The sequence below is a fragment of the Aythya marila genome (assembly GCF_965140915.1).
Source record: "Aythya marila genome assembly, chromosome: 27".
Lineage (NCBI taxonomy): Eukaryota > Metazoa > Chordata > Aves > Anseriformes > Anatidae > Aythya > Aythya marila.
Genome location: NC_139068.1, coordinates 2,416,408 through 2,439,918, shown reverse-complemented (window position 1 = coordinate 2,439,918; position 23,511 = coordinate 2,416,408). Strand labels below are relative to the sequence as shown.

At 45.7% G+C, this 23,511-nt stretch overlaps 1 protein-coding gene across 11 annotated transcripts in view; it reads right to left on the bottom strand.

The window, feature by feature from the left end:
* LOC309887960 (excitatory amino acid transporter 4-like) overlaps positions 1 to 20,867 on the bottom strand; it is a 38,849-nt gene extending 17,982 nt beyond the window's left edge. For 5 of the 11 annotated variants that reach the window (XR_014319115.1, XR_014319116.1, XR_014319117.1 and 2 more), the window contains exon 1: positions 3,661 to 4,163. Coding sequence is in view for 2 of the 11 variants with exons in the window: in XM_082780079.1 (XP_082636205.1) it covers positions 3,661 to 3,694 (34 nt within the window). In the remaining 9 variants the exon portion in view is untranslated. Of the gene's footprint in view, positions 1 to 3,660; positions 4,165 to 10,310; positions 10,475 to 19,242; positions 19,302 to 20,464 lie in introns of those variants that run through there. The other 6 variants (XR_014319110.1, XR_014319111.1, XR_014319112.1 and 3 more) reach the window with 5 other exon arrangements.
* Between the last annotated feature and the right edge of the window lie 2,644 nt (positions 20,868 to 23,511).

Genomic DNA, 23,511 nt, shown 5'->3' with positions numbered 1-23,511 from the left:
AAACCAGTTCCAGTACACAAACTGGCTCCATAAATACTAAGATTGAGATCAAACCCACTCCAAAGGACCAGTTCTGCTCCATTACCTACTGGCCACAAGGCCTGGAGCAGTCTCTTTACTGTTCTTCCTTCATTTTTCACTATTATTCCCATATTCCTCAAATGAAAAGAACAAGGGAGATACACTTGCATATCAATTGAAACTGGAGTGCTAGGAGGCACCAATAATCCAACACTTCTTATCATTTGGAATATTACTGCCTACTATGCAGGTGCCAGTTCCCTACTGTCACTGTGCCTTGGCAAATATGACCTGAAAATGATTATTTTTTCCAAGAGTTCACAAAGAAAATATGACTAGATGAATCCAAACAACTCTAAAAGCACAAAGTCACCTTAGTACATCAGCAGGTGCTGAGAGAAGTTTATTTGGAGATGCAAGTCAAATAACAGCCGCTCCAGTTGCAATCCTAATTTTAAATCAAAGAAACCATCACATCTTGGGATTATATTCTCTATACAATACATATCTAGTCTCTGTCATTTGTACCCAGATAAATATCTGTAATGAATCAAAGGCATCACCTAAACCAGCCATCATCAGTTCATGGTATGACTTGTTTTATTTGGACTCTTTTTTTTTATATATATATATATATATATATATATATATATAATTTTAATAATGACACTGAATTATTAAATGTTTTCATCTGTAACTGAGTTGATATTGAGAAGCAGATTTTAAGACATATTTAAGAACCAGGAGATGCAAAAGATACACTGATGATTCTGAAAATCCCTCCAGATGTCTCTGCTGCCCTAAAATCTAACCACCTTTAAAAGAAGGCATTAAGTATACAGGCTTTAAGCCACACAAGAATAAAACTAGGTAATTAATCAATCAATTTTTCTTCCTCAGTGCCTGGCCTCACAACTGAACCAAACTCTGAATACAAGGTCTGGAAAAATCACTGTTAACACACGGTGTAAGCTTATTTTTGGATCACTTTTTCAACATTATCGTTTTCTCCTGGGCTAGAAACACAACTGCATGTCAAATGAGATGAAGCAGAGGATGTATGTTTCCTCCTCAGCCCAGGGAAAGGGAGAGAGATACCTTAACCTACTCCCCTAAGGGACAGAGAAAACTGGTGGAAATGCAGGGGAGGTGCAGGGATGGATCTGTACAGCCAGAACTGGTCCCAGTGCCAACGAGGGGAGAGGACTGGTCTGAAGGTCTCAAAGCAGAATTGACTTAAGACAGGCAGATCCAGAAGATGAAAGCTCTAGCAGTACAGAAAGGCCACCACAACACACAGTGCCTGACTTCTTTGTGGATTACACTTCTACAAGAGCATCACCAGGGCTGGCTGGAGGCAAGGAGATCCCGTGTAACAGGCACAGGGCCCAGCTGGAGACTGGAGGTTTACAGGGGTCTGGAACCTTCTGGAGCTGACAGACCCCAAGGAGGGACAGGGCCGGCTATGGCCAGGCCTCAGAGTGACAGATATAAAAGTTCTCCAGGGCAGAAGGACTGTGCAGAGTTTGCTTCAACCACGCTGATTTGGTACAAATCAAGCACCCGTCTGCAGAGCTGCAATGGGAAGGGAGCTTCATTTATAAACTTTTGACTTTCCATTCTGACTTCCCTTTTGCTTCACTTTTCATTAGGAAATTAAGTTTTGTTTTGTTTTGTTCTATTTTGTTTTGAAATGCTCCCTTCCATGACGAGGTAGGCCTAGGCCCAGCCACCTCAAAACTGTTCTGTGCTCCATTCACTGCCATGCTCTATGTCTAAGTAGGTTGGGCTGCGTGGTCAACATAAGCAACCCCTCTCAGGCCCCTCACCCATACTTAGAAAGATGGACACAGGCAGAGAAAGGGACAGACATCACACATCACCCTAATTGCATTGCATGTGCCCGCCTGCCACTATGGGGCACTGCAAGATCTCTACTGTCTGTGTGCTCACACAGTGACCACCAGAGTTCTCACTTTGCCAGGCATGTTGTTCTCCCCTGCTGAAAGAGATGAATGCTTGGCCTGGGATGTCCCACACTGTGGAAGCCAGTGGAAAAAAAGAAAAAAAAGTTTATTTTTTTCCTAAATTTCACCCCTGAACAGAAGAGCTCTGATTGCACATTGTCTTCTCCAACAGAGACATGGAGGAAAGCCTCATGTTCGTTACAGAATCACAGAATCATTTAAGTTGGAAGAGACCTCCAAGACTACTTAGTTCAACCTCCGACCTAACACTAACCAGTCCTCCACTAAACCATATCACCAAGCTCTACATCTAAACATCTTTTAAATACCTCCAGGGATGGTGACTCAACCACTTCCCTGGGCAGCCCATTCCAATGCCTAACAACCCTTACGGTAAAGAAGTTTTTCTTAATATTCAACCTAAACCTCCTGTGGAAATCCCCATTCTAATAGAAGAATCATTTACACAGATGCTAATGCCTTCATGAGGTTCAGAGCAGTAGAGAAACACGCCTGAGGCTGCTGAGCCAAGTCACTCCAAGTCCTCCCAAGACTAAGCTGCGTGAAGGCCACTGGCAAAGACTCTGGTTTTTTGCTGCAGGATCCTTGCAGTGCTGCTGTGGGTCACCCAAGCTCTTGGATTTGCAACAGCATTCCACAGATTTTGGACAGAGACCTAATTCTCGCTTCATCACATATTCACTTCCTCATTACACCACCCCCACTTCTTTTCTGCTGGTGGAGCCAATATACATAAGACTGGGTGAAAATTTTGCCTGTCTTCCTCCTTTTCACTGTCAGACTGCCTCCTTTTCACAGTTAGGCACAAAATAAGGAAACTCCAAGTTACATATTTCTTCAGTGCATTGAATTTGTGCCTCCTGAACTTCACAGTACATTAAGAAGCTATCTCTGTACCCTAGAAGAGTCTTGTATTATCTAGTTGTCTCCCAGTTACAGATTTAGACAAACAAAACTGTTAACTGTAAGGTTCAAATGAGACAGGGATTTCACACATCTTCTATCCTCCTGTCTTAGCAGTTACTAGTATTACTGTCCCTACATTAGGACACCTCTCAGATCTCACCCTTTGCTATCAGACTCACTGAATAATCCCTTTCCCGAGTTTAACAGGATCAATCTTATCTTCCTTTGTCTGCAGGATTTCCAGAAGCCTGTCCCAGACCTTACTGCTCTAACAGTGAGAAATGTAATTGTTTGCACCGTCAGTGGCTTTTGGGACATAGGATGACTTCTTACAGGCAAACGGCTGACTGCCCAAGGTAAACACTTCCAGAAGGTAAACCACCAAAGAAAGTGTCAAACCCTCCAAGATTTCTTACACCCCAACCACTGTTCACCAGAAAACCAAGCAAACCCTGGTAAGGTAAAGTGCTACCTCACTTTGACATGCACAGCTACCATTTCTTCAATGAAATGAAAACAGTCACATTGACAGCTCTGAAATCATCCATTACAGGCTTACTAAATGCAAACTAGGCTTCCCATTTGCCATGGTGACCCCAGGAGACCTGCACTAAAACACGGGTATGGAAATGTAGACTCATCTCTCCTCCAAACTTTTTCTTAGTGTCAGACCATATCACAGCAATGACAAGAATTCCTGTACAGGGAAGATGGGAGCAGAACCCACTTGTATAAAGGGACTCACCTGCTTTTTTCTCCAGATGTCTCCCCATCCACATGTACTGGAAGACAGTATTTTTGTGCAAAGAAAATGAAATTTCAATTTTGATGGAAAATTCAGGATGAGTCACTAGATCCCATGTTCCACCATATGCTCAGCAGCCTTCTCAGAGCAACGCTTATCTCACAGAAGAAGCTCACCAGAAGAACTCGCTCCTGTGAAGTCCCCACCCTCTCGATGACTAGCTCCTTTCTCCATCTGCATATTTTGCAATACAGCAGTCCCCTCCACAGCACATTCCCTCTGCATTGCCAGCCTGAAATTGTGTAAATATTCTCTATTGCATCAGCTGGAAGTTCTCAGACTGCTGCAGTAAGTCATCAAAATACACTCCTTGCAGATAAACAAGCTGCCAATGGCATGGATTTTCCTTCTTAGGAGGAGAACGGTGGCTTTGATCTCTTGGTAAAGGTTCTCCTATTCATGTCTGCTTTTCCAATCTCCGTTCTGCCAAAAGCATTGAGATATTTGAGAGAGCATTTTTGGAGGTAACTTCAAGACTAGACCAGGAAGGACAGGATGTTTTGTAAGAAAGTTCAGTATTGCAAAACTAATGCCTAGTTCCTGGCAGTGAAGTTTCACATAAACAGTGGAATGTTGGCTGTTTTAGGGAGAGCAATCAGAAGATGGTGAAAGTAAAAAATGGGGAAGTAAGATTTTTGCATTGTATTTTTTGTTATGCTTTTTGCAGAGTTTTGTGTGGTCATCTTCCCATCTGTATGGAGAGAGGATTTCCAGCACAGTAGGATGGGCACAACAGACAGGTTTGTGAAGAGCGTTTAAACCTATAAAGAGCTGAAAAATAAGGAATCTCTGACTCAACAGAGATGTGTTTTTTCCAGCTTGTGCTGTGTTTGAGGAACATCCCTCCCCTCTATGCCTTGTCTTCACTAAAGCTACCAAATCAGAAGAGCTGAAACCATCCAATGTACATCACCTTCCATGGGTATATTTTAAAGACACCAGGTAACAAAATCCTGGCTGAAGGGAAAGCAGAAGTAGCCATTGCACACTCACCAATCTTGGAGAAGATTGTGCTGGGGCAGACTGAAAGGCATTTCAAGAACAAAGCTATTATCAGACATAGTCAACATGAGTTCATCAAGGGAAAGACTCGCCTTAGTAATTTGATCTCCTTCTATGATAAGGTCACCCACTCGGTGGTGGAAGGAAAGGATGCGGATGTAATCTTCCTGGATGTCAGTAAGGCCTTTGATACTGTCCCTCACAGCAGCCTTCTGGACAAGCTGTCTGACTGTGAGATAACCAGGTTCATGCTACACTGGGTGATGAACTGGCTTGATGGTAGAACTCAAAGGGTTTTAGTGAATGGGGCTACATTTAGCTGGTGACTGCTCACTGGTGGTGCTCCCCAGGGCTCATTTCTAGGGCCAGTCCCATTCAACATGTTAATGAATCATCTGGATGCAGGAGTTGAATGAAAGAGGTAGTTTCACTGGCAGGTTAACAGGGGTAGCCTCAAGGCAGATTTTTATCCCCATGCCACAGATCGCATACTTTTACCTCCAATTGCAGGCTTATCCCTAAATATCACTTTATAGTAAACAGGAGCTAAGAAATGTCAGGACACTATTGTTCTGCAGAAACTGGCTGCTCATGGCTTAGGTAATTTGCTCCATAATGACTCAAAGGTCAGGTCAATGGTTGGACTTGATGATCTTGAAGGTCATTTCTAACCTCAGTGATTCCACAATTCTATGATTCTTTGAAACTCATTTAATTTTCCAAGTGGTATCCTAGTTCTACTCAGATCTCTGACAGGGCGATACAAATCTGCCCTGATGCTACCACCTACTGAGGGTTATTCGCAAATTTATCTAACTTTTGCACAATGGGGAATGCTGGGCACAAGCACGAGTCTGCCCATCCATCTGAAGTCCTAAGGACAGCAATAAAACAGCCCCACAACACGGACTGAGCTTTCTGTTCTGCGTCCACTGCTCTGCTGCAGCCTGGTGGCTCACAGGGAGAGTCTTGTCCTCAGAAATAGTGGGAACTGGGTAGTTCCAAACTTAGAAACAGAAACTAAGAGAATAAAATATTGCACTCAGCAGAGAAACTTCTTGAAATATCATAAATCACAGAATCACAGAATTTTCTAGGTTGGAAGAGACCTCAAGATCATCGAGTCCAACCTCTGACCTAACGCTAACAGTCCCCACTAAACCATTTCCCTAAGCTCTACATCTAAACGTCTTTTGAAGACTTGCAGGGATGGTGACTCCACCACTTCCCTGGGCAGCTTGTTCCAGTGCCTCACAACCCTTTCAGTGAAGAAGTTCTTCCTAACATCTAACCTAAAACTCCCCTGGCTCAACTTAAGCCCATTCCCCCTCGTCCTGTCACCAGGCACATGGGAGAAGAGGTCTGGATGAAGAGGTCAGCCGACTGTGCAGCATCTGCGGCAATGGAAAAAAGACTGACTGCATATTCTGAGTCACATCGGACAGCAGATACAAGAATGTGAACCCCCGACTTCACCACAGTAGGGGCAAGCAGAATCTGTGTGTATTAGGTTGAGAAGTCTGAAAGGCTGGAAGACTGCGGCTTCTGGCAACAAGAGGAGAGCTCCTGCTTCATCTGCACATCTGCAGCGACGGGACAGATTCGGCCCTGGTAAGAGAGGAGGGCTGAAGGCTCTGACCAACAAAACTCTGAGCTGCTGGAACCCTGTAGGAGCACCAGGAAGAAGCGGTGAGGGTTAGGAATGGAGACTCCCTTCTGAAAGTGACAGAGGCCCCCATCTGTCAAGCTCTGGCATCTAGAGAGGTTTCCTGCCTACCTGGGGCTCAGATCAGGGATGCTGTGGAGAAACTGCTGATGCTTGTCCAGCCCTTGGGCTGTTGCTCCAAGTGATATGGCCAGAAGATTCTCGGAGCATATGAAGCTTGACCACATGGCTTTGGAGGCAATGGTCAAGAGCATGGTATGGTGGCCCAGGCGTTGTCTTCACTGATCCTGCTTGTGAGAGGGACTTGTGGAGGACTGAATGGATCCTGCGGGTGAACAGCTGGTATAAATAACAGGTTTTTGGCTTTTATGGCCATGGAGACATTCTGTGGATGCCCCATCCCTGGAATTGTTCAAGGCCAGGTTGGGCAGGGCTTTGGGCAACCTGTGCTGGTGTGAGGTGTTGTTGCCTGTGGCAGGGGGGTTGGAACTGGATGGTCTTTAACATCCGTTCCAACCCAAACCATTCTGTGATTCTAAGGCAAAATGATGCAGGAAATTCTCACAATTTTCTGGGAAAAAGAGCACAGATGTGTGCCCCTCTGAGGTGCATGTATGCTAGTGAGCACAACAGCATGGCAAACCAAAAGGAGAAATTAAGAGATCCACATGAAGTAACAAGGCTGCAGTCTCGTTGAACTCACAGAGATGTGGTGGCACAGCTCACCTAGCAGAAGAGCTGGAGAAGACAAGTACAGGCTCCTCGACAAGAATAGGCCAGGAGGGGGAGGAGGTGAACAAAGCATAACATTGTGGACACTGAAGTACAAAGAAATTCTACTTATGCATAAGAAAAGAGCTGTGGTGGTTTGTTTGTTTTTTGTTTTTGTTTTTTTTTTTTTTACTCTTTAAGGTTGAGTTCTGGAGCAGGTTGCCCAGAGAGGCTGTAGGGTCTCCATCCTTGGAGATACTCAAAAACAGACTGGGCATGGTTCTGAGTAATGGTCCTGAGCAACCAGTTGTGGCTGACACTGCTTTGAGGAAGAATGTTGATGAGATGATCTCCAGAGGTCCTTGCCAATCTCAGCCATTCTGTGGTCCTTCCATGTCCTGTTGAAGCACTGCGTGACAAGGCTTTGCAGGCCTCTCACACAGCACTGACACAACCCCATCCCCAGTCATGTCCTGGAACTAATTTATACATCTAATTGGCACATGGCTATGGTCTGGTTTCCCTCTCTTCTTCTCTCACCCTCTAACCCCCGCACAGCACTCTTGCACCACACTGAAAAATAAACAAGAAAACGCTGCTTCAGGGAAATGACCAAGTGCCATTTGTTGCAGACAGATTGTGGGGACCCCAGGGGTGTCTCAGCAGAGGGGGAACCATCAGTCAAGTGCAATCCTCTGTGAGATACTCTTCTGGGACAAGGAAGTTCCTGGACACTGGCAGGATGCGGCATTACAGGGCACTCTTGCCATGGTGTCTGGTGTTGGAGAAGGTAAATGCAAAATTTAAGTGAAGACTTTCTGCATTTTTGTCTTGCCCTTTGTCCTCTTGTGGGGCAGAGCATCAGCACTCAGTCCGTCCCCTGCTCCCTCTGCCCAAGTACGGCAGACATGTCAGCCAGATAGCACAAACCCAGCCCCAGTGCAACGCAAAAACCTGTGTGGCCAGCACAGCAGAGGAGAGCACTGGTGTCTCCTGGTGGACTCAAGCTCTGGGCTGGAACAAACACTCTTGTCATACCTTGGGACAAGTGGATAGGAGATAAGGACTTAAATGCTAGCGCTTTATGTTGTTGTCCCACTATTGCTAAAGTCTGTGTAGAAAAATACACAAAGGGTTAATCTAATTAGTCAGTTGTACTCCCGGGACTGACAGAAATCAGCCAAATTAGAACTGCCCGTCAAAAAGTCTCTCTCCAGTTTACCAGCCTCCAGGGACTGGAGTGGCAACCGAATCCCAAAGCTGTGGTGTTCGGTACAGCGTGTGCTGTCACACCACTGCCACGAGCACTGGCCCAGTGCTTAGGCAAGCCTTGCTGTAAAGACAGCACTGGAAAAGGAAGTCAGTGGCTGGTGCCCCCCTGAAGAGTGGCTGCCCCAGGCTCCCTCTTTCTAACACAACTCTTTACTTTTTCTTTTCTTTTCTTTTCTTTTCTTTTCTTTTCTTTTCTTTTCTTTTCTTTTCTTTTCTTTTCTTTTCTTTTCTTTTCTTTTCTTTTCTTTTCTTTTCTTTTCTTTTCTTTTCTTTTCTTTTCTTTTCTTTTTTCTTTTCTCTTTTCTTTTCTTTTCCTTTCCTTTTCTTTTCTTTTCTTTTCTTTTCTTTTCTTTTCTTTTCTTTTCTTTTCTTTTCTTTTCTTTTCTTTTCTTTTCTTTTCTTTTCTTTTCTTTTCTTTTCTTTTCTTTTCTTTTCTTTTCTCTTTTTTCTTTTCTTTTTCTTCCCTCTCCTTCTCTCTCTCCTTTTCTTTTTCTTTCCTTTTCTTTTTCTCTCCCTCTCTCTCTCTCTCTCTCTCTCTCTTTTTTTTTTTTTTCCATTGCTGAAAGCCAGCCAGGAACTGTGAAATAATCAGCACTTTTGAGCCCACTGTTTCTCTTGTCTCCAAGGAAACTCTGCTATTATGTTTAATATCAAAATGAGTAGGATTTTCAAGGAGGGAAGTCTCCACAAGGAGCAGCAGGGAAGCATGCTAAGGGGGAGAAGAAGGAGAAGGAGGAGAGAGGGTCCATGAGAAAGCTGCTCGAGTATTTCTGAGGTGGACAGCTTCTGGCACTGGGTCAGAAAATAAGGAGGCAGAAATTAAATAGCCCACTCTTGTGAGGAGAGAGGGAAGGATCAAGCTTGGGAGGAAGGGACGCACCAGGCTGCTCGTGGAGGGCAGGCAGGGCCGTGCCTTGCTCTCGGGGCTCTGCTCAGTGGCCTGGCAACTTCAGTTTAACAGCAAGCAGGTCCTACCTGCTTCTGGGCAGACAACGGGTACTCCAGACCAAGAATCTACAAAATACCTCCAGCACCAAGAAAAACAGACGCTTCGCAGGGGCTGTCTTGGGTGCCTCCGCTCCTGTCTCACTGCCACATTGGTAGCTCAGTGCCTGCTGTCAGGAGCACTGAGTCCAGCCACTGTGCCATTATGTGTTCTGTTTTCCAGTACTGAGGACCAAGACAGAGAGGGCTCGCAAAGCCTTGGGCTGAAGGCATCCTCACCCCTCTTGCTCTTGGATCCTCTGCAGCCCGCCCCGTTGCTTGCCCTCATAAGGACAGCACATGCTGAAAGCAATGCAGCCAAAGTGCCTACACAGAAAACTTCCACTCACCAGCCCAGCTGGGCTCAACTCAGCCGTCTTTGAGTTGCTATAGCAGCCCCTGGCAGGGCTTCCCACTCGGTGCAGTGCTAGGGCTTGTCCATTTTTCACTCCCTGACTGGCAGCCAGCTTCCCCCCAGCCAACTCCTGCCACAGCGATGGACGCAGGATGAGAACGGATCTGCCCAGGGTCCAGCCGCTGGCACATGTCGGTGTGAGGGAACCGGCCAAGTGGAGGGGACCATGCGATGGGCAGGAATTTCATCCCCACTAAGCCCTGCAGTGACAGTGATCACTTACTGATCAGCTGGCTTGCAGCCTAAGTCCAATCCTGGGAGGACAAGTCCCTTTCTCTCCAAAGCCCCCTGCTCATACTGATGTCCTGTGACGAGGCTGGCTCTTTCTGCCTGCCCACCAGGCATTTCACCCAGCCCCAAGCACACAGTCCCACTTTTAAAGCACTCCCTTGGGGGCAGTCCCCTCTCCCAAAGCAGGGCGAGAGCTATCCCTCCTGCCCTCTCATGCATGTGCCCAAGGAAATCGCCTGCTGTCCTCCAGCCACTGGACCTGGCACTGCTCTTATTCATGCATCCAGATTTGCTGATAAAACCACTCACCTGGAACAAGCGTCAGTTGTCGAGCAGGACAACAGCGGGTCTTTTTCGGCTTGGGGGATTATTCTGAGTTGTTTTGTTCTTTAATTCTTTAAGCTCAAAGGCAGGATGCAGGATTTTCTCCTTAGAAAGGTGCAGCGTTAGCAGAGAGCTCTGAGCAATACCTCCTGAGAGAGGAAAGGAAGACTGTAATATGCTCAGGATACATGGCAGTAGGGGGTGGGGGAGTGGCATGTAGGAGGAGACTGAAAAAATCTTTGATGATTGCAGGAGACCAGAGGACAGCAAGCACCTGTCACCGTGATGTTGCATTTAGTCCACACTGAGTTTAACAATACCAGAGGTTTTGCACTTTCTTCTCCCTCCTCACACAAGCTGCAAAGAGAGTTAGTAGCAACAGAGAGCAGGGAGAGCTGTTAAATGAGAACCAGATCTCATCCCCATCCCAGTCCTGCCCCCTCAGTCTGCTGCCTTCCTCAAGGGTGGCTGTGTGCAGAAATCCAGCCGGCAGCAACAGCTGTATACTCGGAGCAGGCAGGTCCTTCACCAGCCCTGTCTGTGTAAGCAGGGCCTCAGAGATCCAGACACACCTCTGTGGTTTGTCCAGACCGGCCTGAGGGGATGGACATGTGTCTGCGCCTCAGCCAAATAGCTGTAATTTCCCAGTGGTGTGTTAGGCAAGTCACAAGGCAAGAATCCGTTCACTGGGTGTGCAAAGGAAATACGTTAGCAATCCAGCCTGTCAGTGAGCCAAACTCTGCTTTCAAGGAAGCAGGCACTGTCTTTACTCATCTCACTGCAAGAAGGACATCGAGGTGCTGGAGCGTGCCCAAAGGAGAGCAACGAAGCTGGTGAAGGGTCTAGAGAACAAGTCTTATGAGGGGCGGCTGAGGGAGCTAGGGTTATTTAACTTGAAGAAGAGAAGGCTCAGGAGAGACCTTATTGTACCTTACAATTACCTTAAATGAGGCTGTAGTGAGGTGGGGATCGAGCTCTTCTCACAAGCACCAAGTGGTAAGACAAAGGGAAATGGTTCCAAGCTGCACCAGGGGAGGTTTAGGGTTGATATTAAGAGAAATTTCTTAACTGAAAGGATTGTGCAGCACTGGAACAGGCTGCCCAGGGAAGTGGCTGAGTCACCATCCCTGGAGGTTTTCAAGAAACATGGAGATGTAGAACTTAGTAACATGATTTATTGGTGGACTTTAGTACTAGGTTAAAGTGGACTAGAGGATCTTGGAGGTCTTCTCCAACCTGAATGATTCTGTGATTCATTGATCAATTAAATATTGATTTCCACTGCACTTGGGAGTCCTGCATTACAAAATGTACACTAATGCATGATGCCAAAAACACAAGTCAAATTGAAGGTGTGAGTGACACATAGTGCTAGCTTCTGGATGGGGTAAAGTGATGAATTATTACCAAAATACAAGCCCAAGGTTCCAACAGCACTTCTCTTTCTATTCCTGTCAGATACACAGCTCACAGGGAGATGCATTGGTTGTTACCTGCTGGTAGACTTCTCCCTATTTCAGGTGTAGGGGCTTTGCTGTGTGCCCCAGCTTCAGTACACACCAACAGCAGTGCACCGTGTCTGCAGCCAGAACTTGCCATGGAGTGTGACTTATCCAGCAGGGAGAAGATCAAAGCCTCAGTGTCAGGCTCATCGGGCAGAGTCCTGGAACTGAAATCCCCCAGCCCTCTGTCCTCTTTGGACTCTGCGGGAAGGGGAGAGCTAAACCTCCTCAGCCCCATGCTACAGAGAGCAGCTCCCAACACGCACTGGCTTCCTTCCAGAAAAAGACAGACATCAATCAGGAGGGTGATTAGCTGGAATTTTGGTGGATGGGCCATTTGGAACCTAGGGTCTTGACTAGTTCTATCACTCTCCCTTGTTATAACTTCCTCCATCTGCCAAATCAGCACGGACACAGACCATTGCTACATCAGGAGGCAAGGACACACTGTCTGCACCCGACAAATTGCTTGGTCTTCATGTGACTCAGTTGCTCATTTGTAAATGGAGGAAACAGCGCTAGTTTTCCTACTGAAGGATACAGAAGTTCAGTGAGGTCTCAGGTCATGTGAGTGTCAGCTGGGGACTGGAAACCCTAGCTCTGTACTCTGCAAAGTTTCAGTTATCTTTTCAGCAAAACACATATTGGAATGTGAGATTTTTTTTTCTTCTTCTTTTTTTTTTTTTTTTCCAAAATAAATGTCTCTGGTTTTGTGACACAGACTCCAGCATTCTGCCTGCACTATGCACCCAAAGTATTCCTGCAGAAATGTGGATGAGAGCCAGTCCAGCAGCAGAAGGAAAAGGAGGCAGATTGTGTAAGTGCAGCCTTGTGCACAGCTCATCTCTGCTCCTTCTGCTGGTTCACGGCCATCGGCTGCCAGTGGGGTGGTCCTGGAGGAAGGACATCCCTTAGTGCGCCTGCCCTGCTTCTCCCAGTGCCTTAGCCAGCAGCTTTATCACAGATGGGTACCTGACTTCGCTGTTAGCTGTGTGCTGCAGGCTTGGGTGATCAGCAGCAGTCAGAAGAGTGCTCTTTGCATGGACAGTGCATTTCTGACACTACCCAGCGAGGGGCAGAGCTGCCACGCACTTGGCCATCTCGCAACAGCTGCACTTTTTTTTTTTTTTTTTTTTTTTTTTTCCGTGAACCTACTTGAAGGAGAAATGGTTGACTAAAGGTGGATAATTGCCTGTTTTCACCTTCTATGCCTGCAGTTCACCTTGGCTCCTAGGGTCTGTAGTAATTCCTACCCAGTTTCTTAAACCCCAGGTTAATACCTCTAAGCCTCCTTTAGCCATAAACTCACAGTGATTAGTGCCTTAACACTTCTCTTTCACCAATTTCCTCAATGTTTCATTTTGACTTTTACCTACGGCAGTTTCCAGACACCTTCAAGTTATAAAGTAGGACACAGAGCAGCAATCTGAAGCTATGGAGGAGGTGAAGAGCTCTGCTCCCTCAGGATGGTGGCCCTAGTAGAGGGCAGAGCCTTCCCAGGGTGGAGCATTCCTTGGGGAACAAACCCCACCATGAGATAAGACCCTGAGACTTGCCTCTTCCCATGAGTGCCAGGCACACCTCATCAGCCACGTTGCACAGAGGCCATGTGATACTGCAAGTTATCGACAACAGGTATAAGGGAAACTCTCGATGTCACCCTTGTGAGACGCATTGAGAAGAGATGAGACCACGGCTCCTCATGGCACTGAGTTACCGCTCAGTCCACTGAGCTGTCTCTGTGCAGCCATTTGAGAGTGAAGATAAAGAAAGGGCTTGTTGAGAAACAGCCTGGAACAGCTTTTCCAAATCACCTCCCTTGTGATTTTCTCTGTAAAGTGCCTTTCAAACTGATTTATGCTAATCTCACAAGTAGACTAAAAATGTCATATAGGGACAGGGCAGTTTCTTTGGCGCCCACTCCCTCTTTAACACACCCTCAGTCTCTGTCTCTGTGCGGCTTGGAAAGACCTCAGTCCTAAATGAGTGAAGTTCTGGGGCAAGGGCTCTTGAGACAGATTTTTACACAGGGCTTATGGGTTTATGTCTCTCTAAATGAGGTTTGCAGGCCCAGCAGAATGACTACATCTTTTTTACCTCTTTGTTTTTTAAGGGAGACCTTGATTACCTATTTGGTATTTGAAAAGCAGAACACCTAAAGATGGACAGTCAAGTGTTGATTCCTGATGTAATTATAAGGAAAGCCCCACACATGAATCTCTGTTAAAATGCAGTCCTGGCACATTCGGGTTGCTGTATGCAACTCGGATGAAGCATTGAGACTGCAGGACCAGGTTGGGAAAAAACAAAACCCCCAAAAACAGCAGATAGCTGTGTCTGTTATCCCATAGGTTCACTGCTTTACAATCAGCATTTATTGTAAACAGCCTTTTGAAAGAGATAAATCTCTCTGAACTGCTGTGAAAAACACATTAAGGAGCATGCTGCAGTGAATCACCAGGGTGTGTGCACCCTTGTCACCTGAACACGCTGATGAGGAGGTCCGTGAGCAACCCTTACCTAGACCTGTCAGAGGAATGTGGATGGTTTCCACTGGGGTGTTAGAAAACCCAGTTGCTAATATTCCCACTTGCTAATTGCCATGGGGAAAGATGTGATTTTCTTGTATGTTAAGCAACCCTTCAACTCTTCCTTTCCTGGATTTTGCAATTCTGTGGTCTGGTTCCCCTTGTTACAGTAACCTCACTTTGGGGGCTGGGATTAATTTTCTGTCTTGCACTGCTCACTTGGCCCAGGGAGCGTAGTCCAGCCATGACCTTCATTCAAAGTTAGCAGAGTTTCTGCAAATGAACCTCCTTTTCTGTTTCACAGAGCTGCTCAAATAATGGAATTTCCTTCCTATGGGAAATGCCAATATTTCAACATTTATTTTTGCCCTATTTTGAAACAAAAAGTCAAAACTCAAACTCTTGCAACACACGATGTTCAGAAAAATTCTAGCAGAAATGTAAAGAAACATTTTGGCTGGGATCAGGCTGATGTAAATCTGCTCCCACTTGAGCTGTAATGTTTCTTCATGTGAAGAATGCCTCTCATGAGCATATTTTTACCTTGTAGGATAGACTGCAGCTCTCATGTTACACTGCAGCATGCCCTGTTGTGGAGCTCCTGTGGTGCCTCGTCCTTGATGCAGCCTTGAGGATGAGCAAAGGCCAAGGAGAACAGGGCCAGAAGGGCCAAAAGAGATGTGGTGCAATTCTTGCTGACAGGACATTCTGGTTAGAATTTCTGACAGCCAGCAAAGAAAGTAATAGTTAAAAATTGATATTTCTGATGAGAAAAAATTCTCACCACTGATTTTTGACTGGGTTTCAACTGATGAGTGAGACAAACTTGTCTGAACTCCTGCCATATCTGCTGTTCAGAGGTGTGGCCATTTTCTCCTTGGTTCTCCTGAGAGTACATGGGATCGAGAGGTTTCAGCTATGCTGAATGTCAACTCATGCTCCCTGCTCCTCCCAGGCACACAGGGAACATGTGCTGCACACTTGCAAGGGCAGTTCTGCTTCAGGAGGCTGTGTCATTTGCTCCATACCATTTTTCACAAACCTCAGTATATCACTACATATAGCCCCTGTCAGTATGAGCTGCAAATGCCTAAGCTGGTGGTGATGTCCGAAGTCCTAAACCCAGCATTTTGTCAAACTTTTCCACAATCTTTACTGATATTTCCACTGGAATCTCCTGCTCTATCCCCAATATGTTCCTTAGTGGAAACTCACCTGAATTCTCCCACCCCACCTCCCACTCCATTTTCATACAATTTTTGAAGGACCATAAAACATCCTGCCAGCATGAGAGACAGCATCACTCCTAGGGACTGCTCTTAAAGAAAAAATGTTTTCTTATTGAAACTGTCAAATGCAAATTGGTTCAAAAAGAATACTTCCTGCTGTGGAGAAAGGCACTATTCAAAACTTGAGCTACACAAGTTGGATGTGCCTTGTCACTGCTGGTCTTGGAGCAGCCAGGACAGGCTGCTGTCCCTGCTTTCCCTATCCCTTTTTCCACAATTTTATTTCTGACACATCTATCTAGCACGGCAAGAGGCAATTCAGACAGGCAGGAGCTAAATGCCCATCCTAGCATGAGATGAATGTGACCTGTTCTTATCCCTTCACCTCCTGCCTTGTCTGATTTCACCACATTTCTTCTGAGGGATGCATTTCAAACAGTGAGGCTCAAATCTTACGTATTTTCTTCCACAGTTCAGCGTCTTTTCTGGGGGCATTAACATGTTCAGAGTCTTTCTCACTTTGTCCTTTCTGTCCCCAGCATCTCCTTCCTGCTCTCAGCCTCCCTGATACAGCTGGGTGATAATGGGGCAATGAATAATGGCTGGGGAGAAGAGAATCCCACACAATTTCTGGGTAAGAGTTGGGTACTCAGGAAACAGGTTGTTAGGTTGGCAGCAGCTGCTCTGGAACAGTCTCTGGCTTGAGGGATGTGAGCTGGTCCCTGGGTCCTGGGAAGTCACGGAGGGGGAAATTTAATCTTCAGTGAAGGGTGATGGCAGCCCACAGGATGACCATGGTAGCAGGAAGGCCAGAACTGAAACAGCTTTTGGGTTGAGAGAAAGCTGCAGACCTGCACGTGGGCTATACCATGCTGTATGATTGCGCCTTTTGTGCAGCCAAATAATACAAAATTTGTGAACAATGTTTCTTGGCAGGAGCAGCAGTCCACTGAACAGTAGTGGACACAGTTATTACTTATTCTGAGTGTGGCTTGTTTCTCTGGATGAGAAACTGTGATATAGCACCTTCATGTACACCCTGCTCCATATTAACAGCCTGAAATGCCTCAACTGGCAATTCATTACTTCAGGGGAATGGCTTTCATGGCTTTCCAACAACAGCATGTGACTTCTGGGCATCCTATATTAGTGAGTGGTACAAGCTGGAAAACGCCAAAAAAACCTTACTGATATTTCAAGTAGCTTGGTCCGATGCTACTGTGGGTTAAGTCTGCCTTCTCTGAGCTGGGAAAACAGGATGGAAATACTTCTGCTGCTCCGATGATATATTTGTCCAAATTTAACTTGGCCCATTTTCTCTGGTATTCTCCACATGGTATTACCATTGGCATTATGCTCTTCTCCATTAGTTCCCAACGCTGTATATATGTATATTACAAGGACAAAAGGGACCATTTGTGATCATCTAGTCTGACCTCCTTTTTCAGGACAGGAATAGTCCTGTGTTAATTAATTTTCTTTTAAGTAGAATATACTATTTAGAAAAATTTCTGAACCTGCATTACTCCTTTCTGGTGGTGATGAATTCACCACAATTCCAGGCAAATTATATAAGCCTGGGTCTACCTGACCCTTGAAATTATGCATGATAATTTGGAAGAAGCAGTCAGCTGCTGCTGTAAATGAGCTGAACTGAACTTAGTGCTAATAGTAACACTGCCATTATCACGCCAAGAGCCTGTAGCATACCTTAAACAACATTTGCATGTAGACATGCAAATCTGATTTCACAATTTGCTTTCCTTTAGGAATTTATGCAAACATTTACTAGCTTTCTTGAAGGAGAATTCAAAACTACAGGATTTCAGAGAAAACAGCTGTATGGCAATTCTACACCCTTGGCTTTCCTTCACAGAATTTCAGAATCCCCTAAAACCAGCTACTTTCAACCACTCCTGACGGACTTGGTCTTTCATTCCCACCAGTTCTCTCTAGGAAAATCACACTCTACCTATCTCTTCTTCAGAGACTTTTTTGTCACTCTTTTTATGACACCCTTCTGTCATGTTTCTTACACTCGTAATTTTGTACCTTGGGGTATAGCCCTACTCTAACACTTAATACTTTGAAGTATCCAAATGAAGGTATAGCCTTCTCCAGAACTGGTGTCTCAGTGACAACTTTTCCCCACACAGGGCTACAGAAGTGTCTGGTGGGCACCCATCACCCAGCCAGGTGGTGTGGATTTGTTGTCTGTGGCTCCCTGGAACAAGCAGGGAGCACCTGACCTGCAGGTATAGCACTGGGCTTAGAATCACAGAATCATTTAGGTCAGAAAAGACCTCTGGGATTATCAAGTCCAACCTTTAACCTTGCACTGCCAGGCCTACCACTAAACTATATCGCTGAGCACCACATCTACACATCTTTTGAAGACCTCCAGGGATGGTGACCCAACTACTTCCATGGGCTGCCTGTTCCAATGCCTCACAACCCTTTCAGTGAAGAATTTTTCCTAACACCCAACCTAAACCTCCCCTGGCACAACTGGGGGTCATTTCCTCTTGCCTTACCACTTGCTGCTTGGGAGAAGGGACTGACCTCCACCCTGCTATAGCCTCCTTTGAGGTATTGGTCCTGTCCCCTATCACAGATCATAAAGTAGAAGGGTGAAGTGGTGGCCCTGATTCCTGTGGGTGTCAGACTGAGCTCAGGCAAGCACCCAGGACCCAAATTGTAGCACAGAGAAGCTTGGAGTGGTGCTGGCTGCACGCTGTCAACAGAGGCAATGCAAACTGTCTCACAGCTCATTACAGAAACTGAGCCAAAGGGAAGGCACGTTCCCAGCTTATCAGGCCACCTCCTCTGTGAGCTCTCTGATCTACTTTTCAAGTGATTGTTCCTGACCTAGGAGAAGCCCCTGAGAAATCTCACAGTTCATAGCCTGCAGCTAAATGGGCATCAGCAAGCAGCCACGGTGGGGAGGCGCAAGCGTGGCACGCGCAATCTGCCTGCCCGGCTGGAAAATTCCACTCCTCTTCATCACTGCAGACCATGCTCGGGCGCTTAGGAAGCAAGCCCTGCCAGCGGTGTGTTTATCTGCCTGCCAGGCTGCTGCTCTGCTTTGCTGCTGTGAATTGTGTCCCATTTGCCAGGACACCTGCACTATCTGCTCAGCGCTCTTTTAGTATCGTGATAAGAAGTAGCTACGAAACAGCATCCTGCTTCCTTTGCTCTGTTTCATTGTATTATTTTAGCACGGCTGACCGTCAATACAGGGTAGCTCAAAGGGTGAGGCTCTGGAGTAAGGACGCCAGCAGGACCAGCTTCTCCTCCAGCTCTGGCCAAGCTGTGCACAAGAACCCAGCTCCTTGATGCTTTCTCTCCTGGCACCTCTGCTATGTGAGCAGCTGCGGACATCCCCACCCCAGACCAACCTGAAACCTGCTAAACTTGCGTAGAATTGGTCAAATGACTTACAATGGTGTCTTCTGACTATCAAACCATGAATCCCAAAGTAATCCTAATAAATATTAGAACATTTAGCCTTCCAGTACTGAAGGAATACTGACTGGCTGAAGATCGGAAAGGTTTCAAGTGCTCCCAGCCCCCCTCTCTCTCTGCCACACTTCCGCACAACTTTCCCCCCTCTCCCTTTTTAATGCTTGCGCACTCCCACCCACAGACATGCTCCTACCTTCCGGATTTGCAGCTGTGCTTGCTGTGGGGATGTTTAATCCCCTGTTAGGAGGCGAGAAAAGCCTGCAAGTGTCTGGGTGGAAAGCCTCGTGTTACAATGTCACTGAGGTCACCAGCAGCCACCCATTAGCAACCAATGGGAATAAATCCCATGGGAATTAGGCAGCTGTAATTCCTGGAAACTAGGCTTTGCACTTCAAACTACTATTGCTGGATTCCTTTCAATACTAAGCACTGAAATACCACAGAAGGCATCTCAGAAGCTTACATGTATAAACAGCAAAGCAAGAAATAAACATTATTCAGACTTTTTCCTGTAACGTTCCGAAAACTTGCAGCCTCTCACTTGCTAATGGACTCAAAGCACCCAGCTGCTTGTGATCACTGCAGGCACAAGGAAATGCAGAGCAAGTGTCTCTACAACCATCCAAGAGACCAAACAAGCACCTTGCAGCACTAACATATTCTTGGCACTGAGAAGGGCAGTGAGGTGCAAGCAGGATGCATGCTCTGAAGGATTTTACTTAGGTCCTCAGTAACAGGGTTGTTTACTAATGCTTCATTTCCATGATATGCTTTCCCTTAGTTGGGTTTTTAGATGCATATACATGTTTTATCCACATGCTTAAAATAATGCCTCAAAAAACAGTCAGTGGGGGAGGTCTGTTAGCACTTTCCAGGTCAGTTATTTTAAAATAAGGTATCAGAAGAGGGACAGGGATTTGAAGAAGTGATGCTTGCTCAGTTTAACCAACATTTCCAGGCAACTAGCACATAACATAATTCTCGAGTTCTGGTTAAAGTGCATGTCTTACATAGCCATGGCAGAAAATGTAAAAGAGAGAACAGGAGTGAGTGAGGTGACAAGCTCGATGTCCTGCCTTTACTTACATGAAGCCCAGAAGCAAAGCTGCTTCTCAAAGGTCACAGGCATGTGAGCTTCATGGATTTGCATACATTTTGTAAGATAAACGAATTGTATTAGATATATCCCATATCCTCATCACCCATTCCTGTGACAATGGGAAATGGTACAGAATATCTGAATACCAGAAAAAAAAAAAGAGTATTTCTGAGCGTTGAAAGTCTTTTAGCACCTTTAGTGCTTTCCCTGGATCAGAAATCCTCTCCGAGTTTAGGATCTCCTCTGTGGATAACAAAGTCTTGATGCAAAATCAATCATCACACTGATTATTACTTTTACAAGGTTCTCACCATACCTGCATGCAGTAGACCTGAAGCGAAGAATCTGGAAAGCTTGGGAGGCAGCAGGGAGCTCAAGTTCACTCAGGGGCCAGCCTCTGCCTGCTGAGGCCAAACGACAGCATTTGCAAACTCCCAGCTGCAGAGGAAAGCCAGGCACTGAGCTATCAAAGATGGAAAGAAATCCTTTGGAGAGGAGCAGTTATCCACAAGCCCCACACAGCGTCACATCCGTGGCTTGCTCCTTGTGCCTTCTTGTGACTTTGACTTCTGCTGGCCTCCAGGAGCAAGGCTGTGCTGTTGCCCTCCCAGTTGGGCTGGGAGCCAGGGTCGGCACGAGCTGCAGTGGAAGGAACGCGGCGGTCCCCGTGGCTGAGCAGCATGCACAGATAGCGGCATGGCGAGAGCAGACGGCTGGCAGGGCTCAGACCCCGTGCGCTTGCTGCTGGGAGATGTTGGGCAAGGGCTAGGGAGGGCAGCAGGATCTGCTGGAGGGGAGAAGCAGGAAGGAGCCAGGAGGCCTGAGATCAGCTTTAGTAACACTGAGAGCTGAGGGAGACAGCTTGTCCTGGGGAGAGAAGTGACTGCAAGTCACAGTGATAATAATGCTGTTTGATATTAATGATGAACCATTTGCAAAGTCAGAACAGAGGGGGCCCTTCTCAGAGCACACAGACAGGCACAGAGGCCCCTGAAAAGTGCCAGACAACCTCTTTCCTGAGCCCTGAACACCACAGCCTTGACCTGCAGCACAGGGACCAGCTCCTTGCTGGCCCAAGACGACCCAGTGGCAGGGCAGAGCTGCTCAGCACCTGGCTGTTCCTGCATGGGAACATTGAGCTGATGCTACCTGGTATGTTGCACATACAGCCCACGTACCAATGCATGAAGGTGTTGCTCATGTTGCTTTCAAGAGACTGACTACTTAACGTCTACTGATACTTCTACAGAATTGCAGGGGGCACCACAGCTCAGAGGAGGAAGTTGGGCAAGATGAAAAAAGTCATAAAGAGCCTGGAAAAGCTTCTGCATGATTTTGCAACACACTGGACTAGCTACAGCCTGTCCCTATACTGCAAAATCTTGTATTAAGAGAGAAGTTGAGGACTCATGTATTCTTTTGTACAATACATTCTTCAAGAGATTCATCAGATAGTACAGAAGCAACTAGAGAAAGAAGCATAGGAAATAAAGATGACTCGAGTATTACCCAAACTCACAACAAAATTGACTAACTCAAATGAGAAGAACAAACACTTAATTACACTGCAGTTATACCCAAACTTTCAGTTCTCATTTTCTTTTAGTCTGTAATTGACTGGTTAAATCGTCTATGATATCTGAACAGAAACAAGTGTAAAACATTTGCAAGGTGTCTGACAGTTCTGTGAAGTGTCTCGTGCCTATGGCTTTGTGCAGCTAGTCCACACAAGCAGCTGAATCCAGTGTGCTGGGGAATGTGCACAGATTCATGTCCCTGAAAGAAGTGGTCTTCAACAGCATTGCTGTGGTTCTCTGGAAATCGTTGGTGCGACAACAACATACAGGCTATGTTTATTTAGGCTCATTAATTCAACTGATCAAGAAGAGCTGAAGACGTGACTTGAAGTAGTCAAGTGTCATCAGAAGACATGAAGAGAGGGCATATTAATTTAAAACAAATACAGAATAAAATTCTACAGTTGGGAGCTGAAGCTAGACATATTCAAACTAGATACAGCCCTTTAAGAGCAACAATTTTTAATCACTATCGCATGCCAGAGTATCAGAAAAGTCCTTTAATTCAGCATGCTTTATGCCAGAATTGGATATCGCCTTTCAAGGCTATGTTCTAATTCACTCATGAAGCTAATTGCAGACAAAATGAGAAAAATTCTTTTGCTATACAGGAGACCAGTGTGGATGTCATTTTTGCCTTTAAAAGCTATGAATTGTACTAAATGTCACGTGTCTGGATTTAATAGAACACCTGATCACCATGAGAGAAGTTGGGAATTATCAGAGAAATTACAAAAAGTCAGTGGATGCAATCAAGCTCAAATTTACCACTGGTAATTCCTAGAATGGAACTTCTAGGAAGGTCTCATGGTCTGCCAGGACATCAGTGGAGACAGGCAGCAGCTCTGGCCTCCAGCTGTGTCCTGTGCAGCAGCATAAGCACTGGCTTTGCAGCCAGCAGCCACAGCACAAACTCCCATGCACAGTATCACACACTGCTGCACGCATAAGTGCTTCTTTGCAATTTTTTTTTTTTTTTTTTTTTTTTACTCCTTTAGCAAGAATAGTCATTTCTATATCTTCCAAGAATAGAAAAATCCTTAGAAAAATACAAGAATAGTCTCAGTTGCCAGCACTGTTTCAATGAAATCAACATTACTTTAATGTGACTTTGAAAACAGCTTTATAGATATACATATATTTTCTGCTACAATAAGAACTATCTTACTGCTTTGTTCATAAGCAGCTATAAATCCACCTCTTCCAGACTGAAGTTTGGAAGTGCCCACTTACTCTGTGATGAATGCATTCACCAGAGCTACAGAAAGTCTGAACAATGTCAAAGGCTGAACAACTCAAAATTCACCTATATTTCTTTGTGGGTTATGTTTTCCAGATCTTGCCTGTTTTCCTTGTCTGGCTTCTCCAATTGTTCTACATCTTTTCTGAAGTCTACAGCAGCCCAACATGGATAAGTACTCAACATGAAGCCTCTAGTCAGTGGCGATTAAAATCAAAACCTTGCTTTACTTTGTGTACCAGAGGCATTTCAGAGCTCCCCAGGATACCTGTTCTGCAGCAGAAGAGCACTGTTGTATTTGCAGTACATTTTGCAGTACTGTATTTGAGACTTGCTGGTGCTCTCAGATGCAGTAGTGCCTCCTATAGACCACAGTGATAGTCCTATAATAAACCAACAAGATGCAGAAATGTGTTAATTTTCAAAATTTCCTGCAGACATCTCGGCAGGACAAATAAAGAAAGTTAGGGTTTATTTGTGCCCATTATACACTAATTTCTCTAACTTTTACTACACTCTGTATCACAGAGGCACCAACAAGAAAGA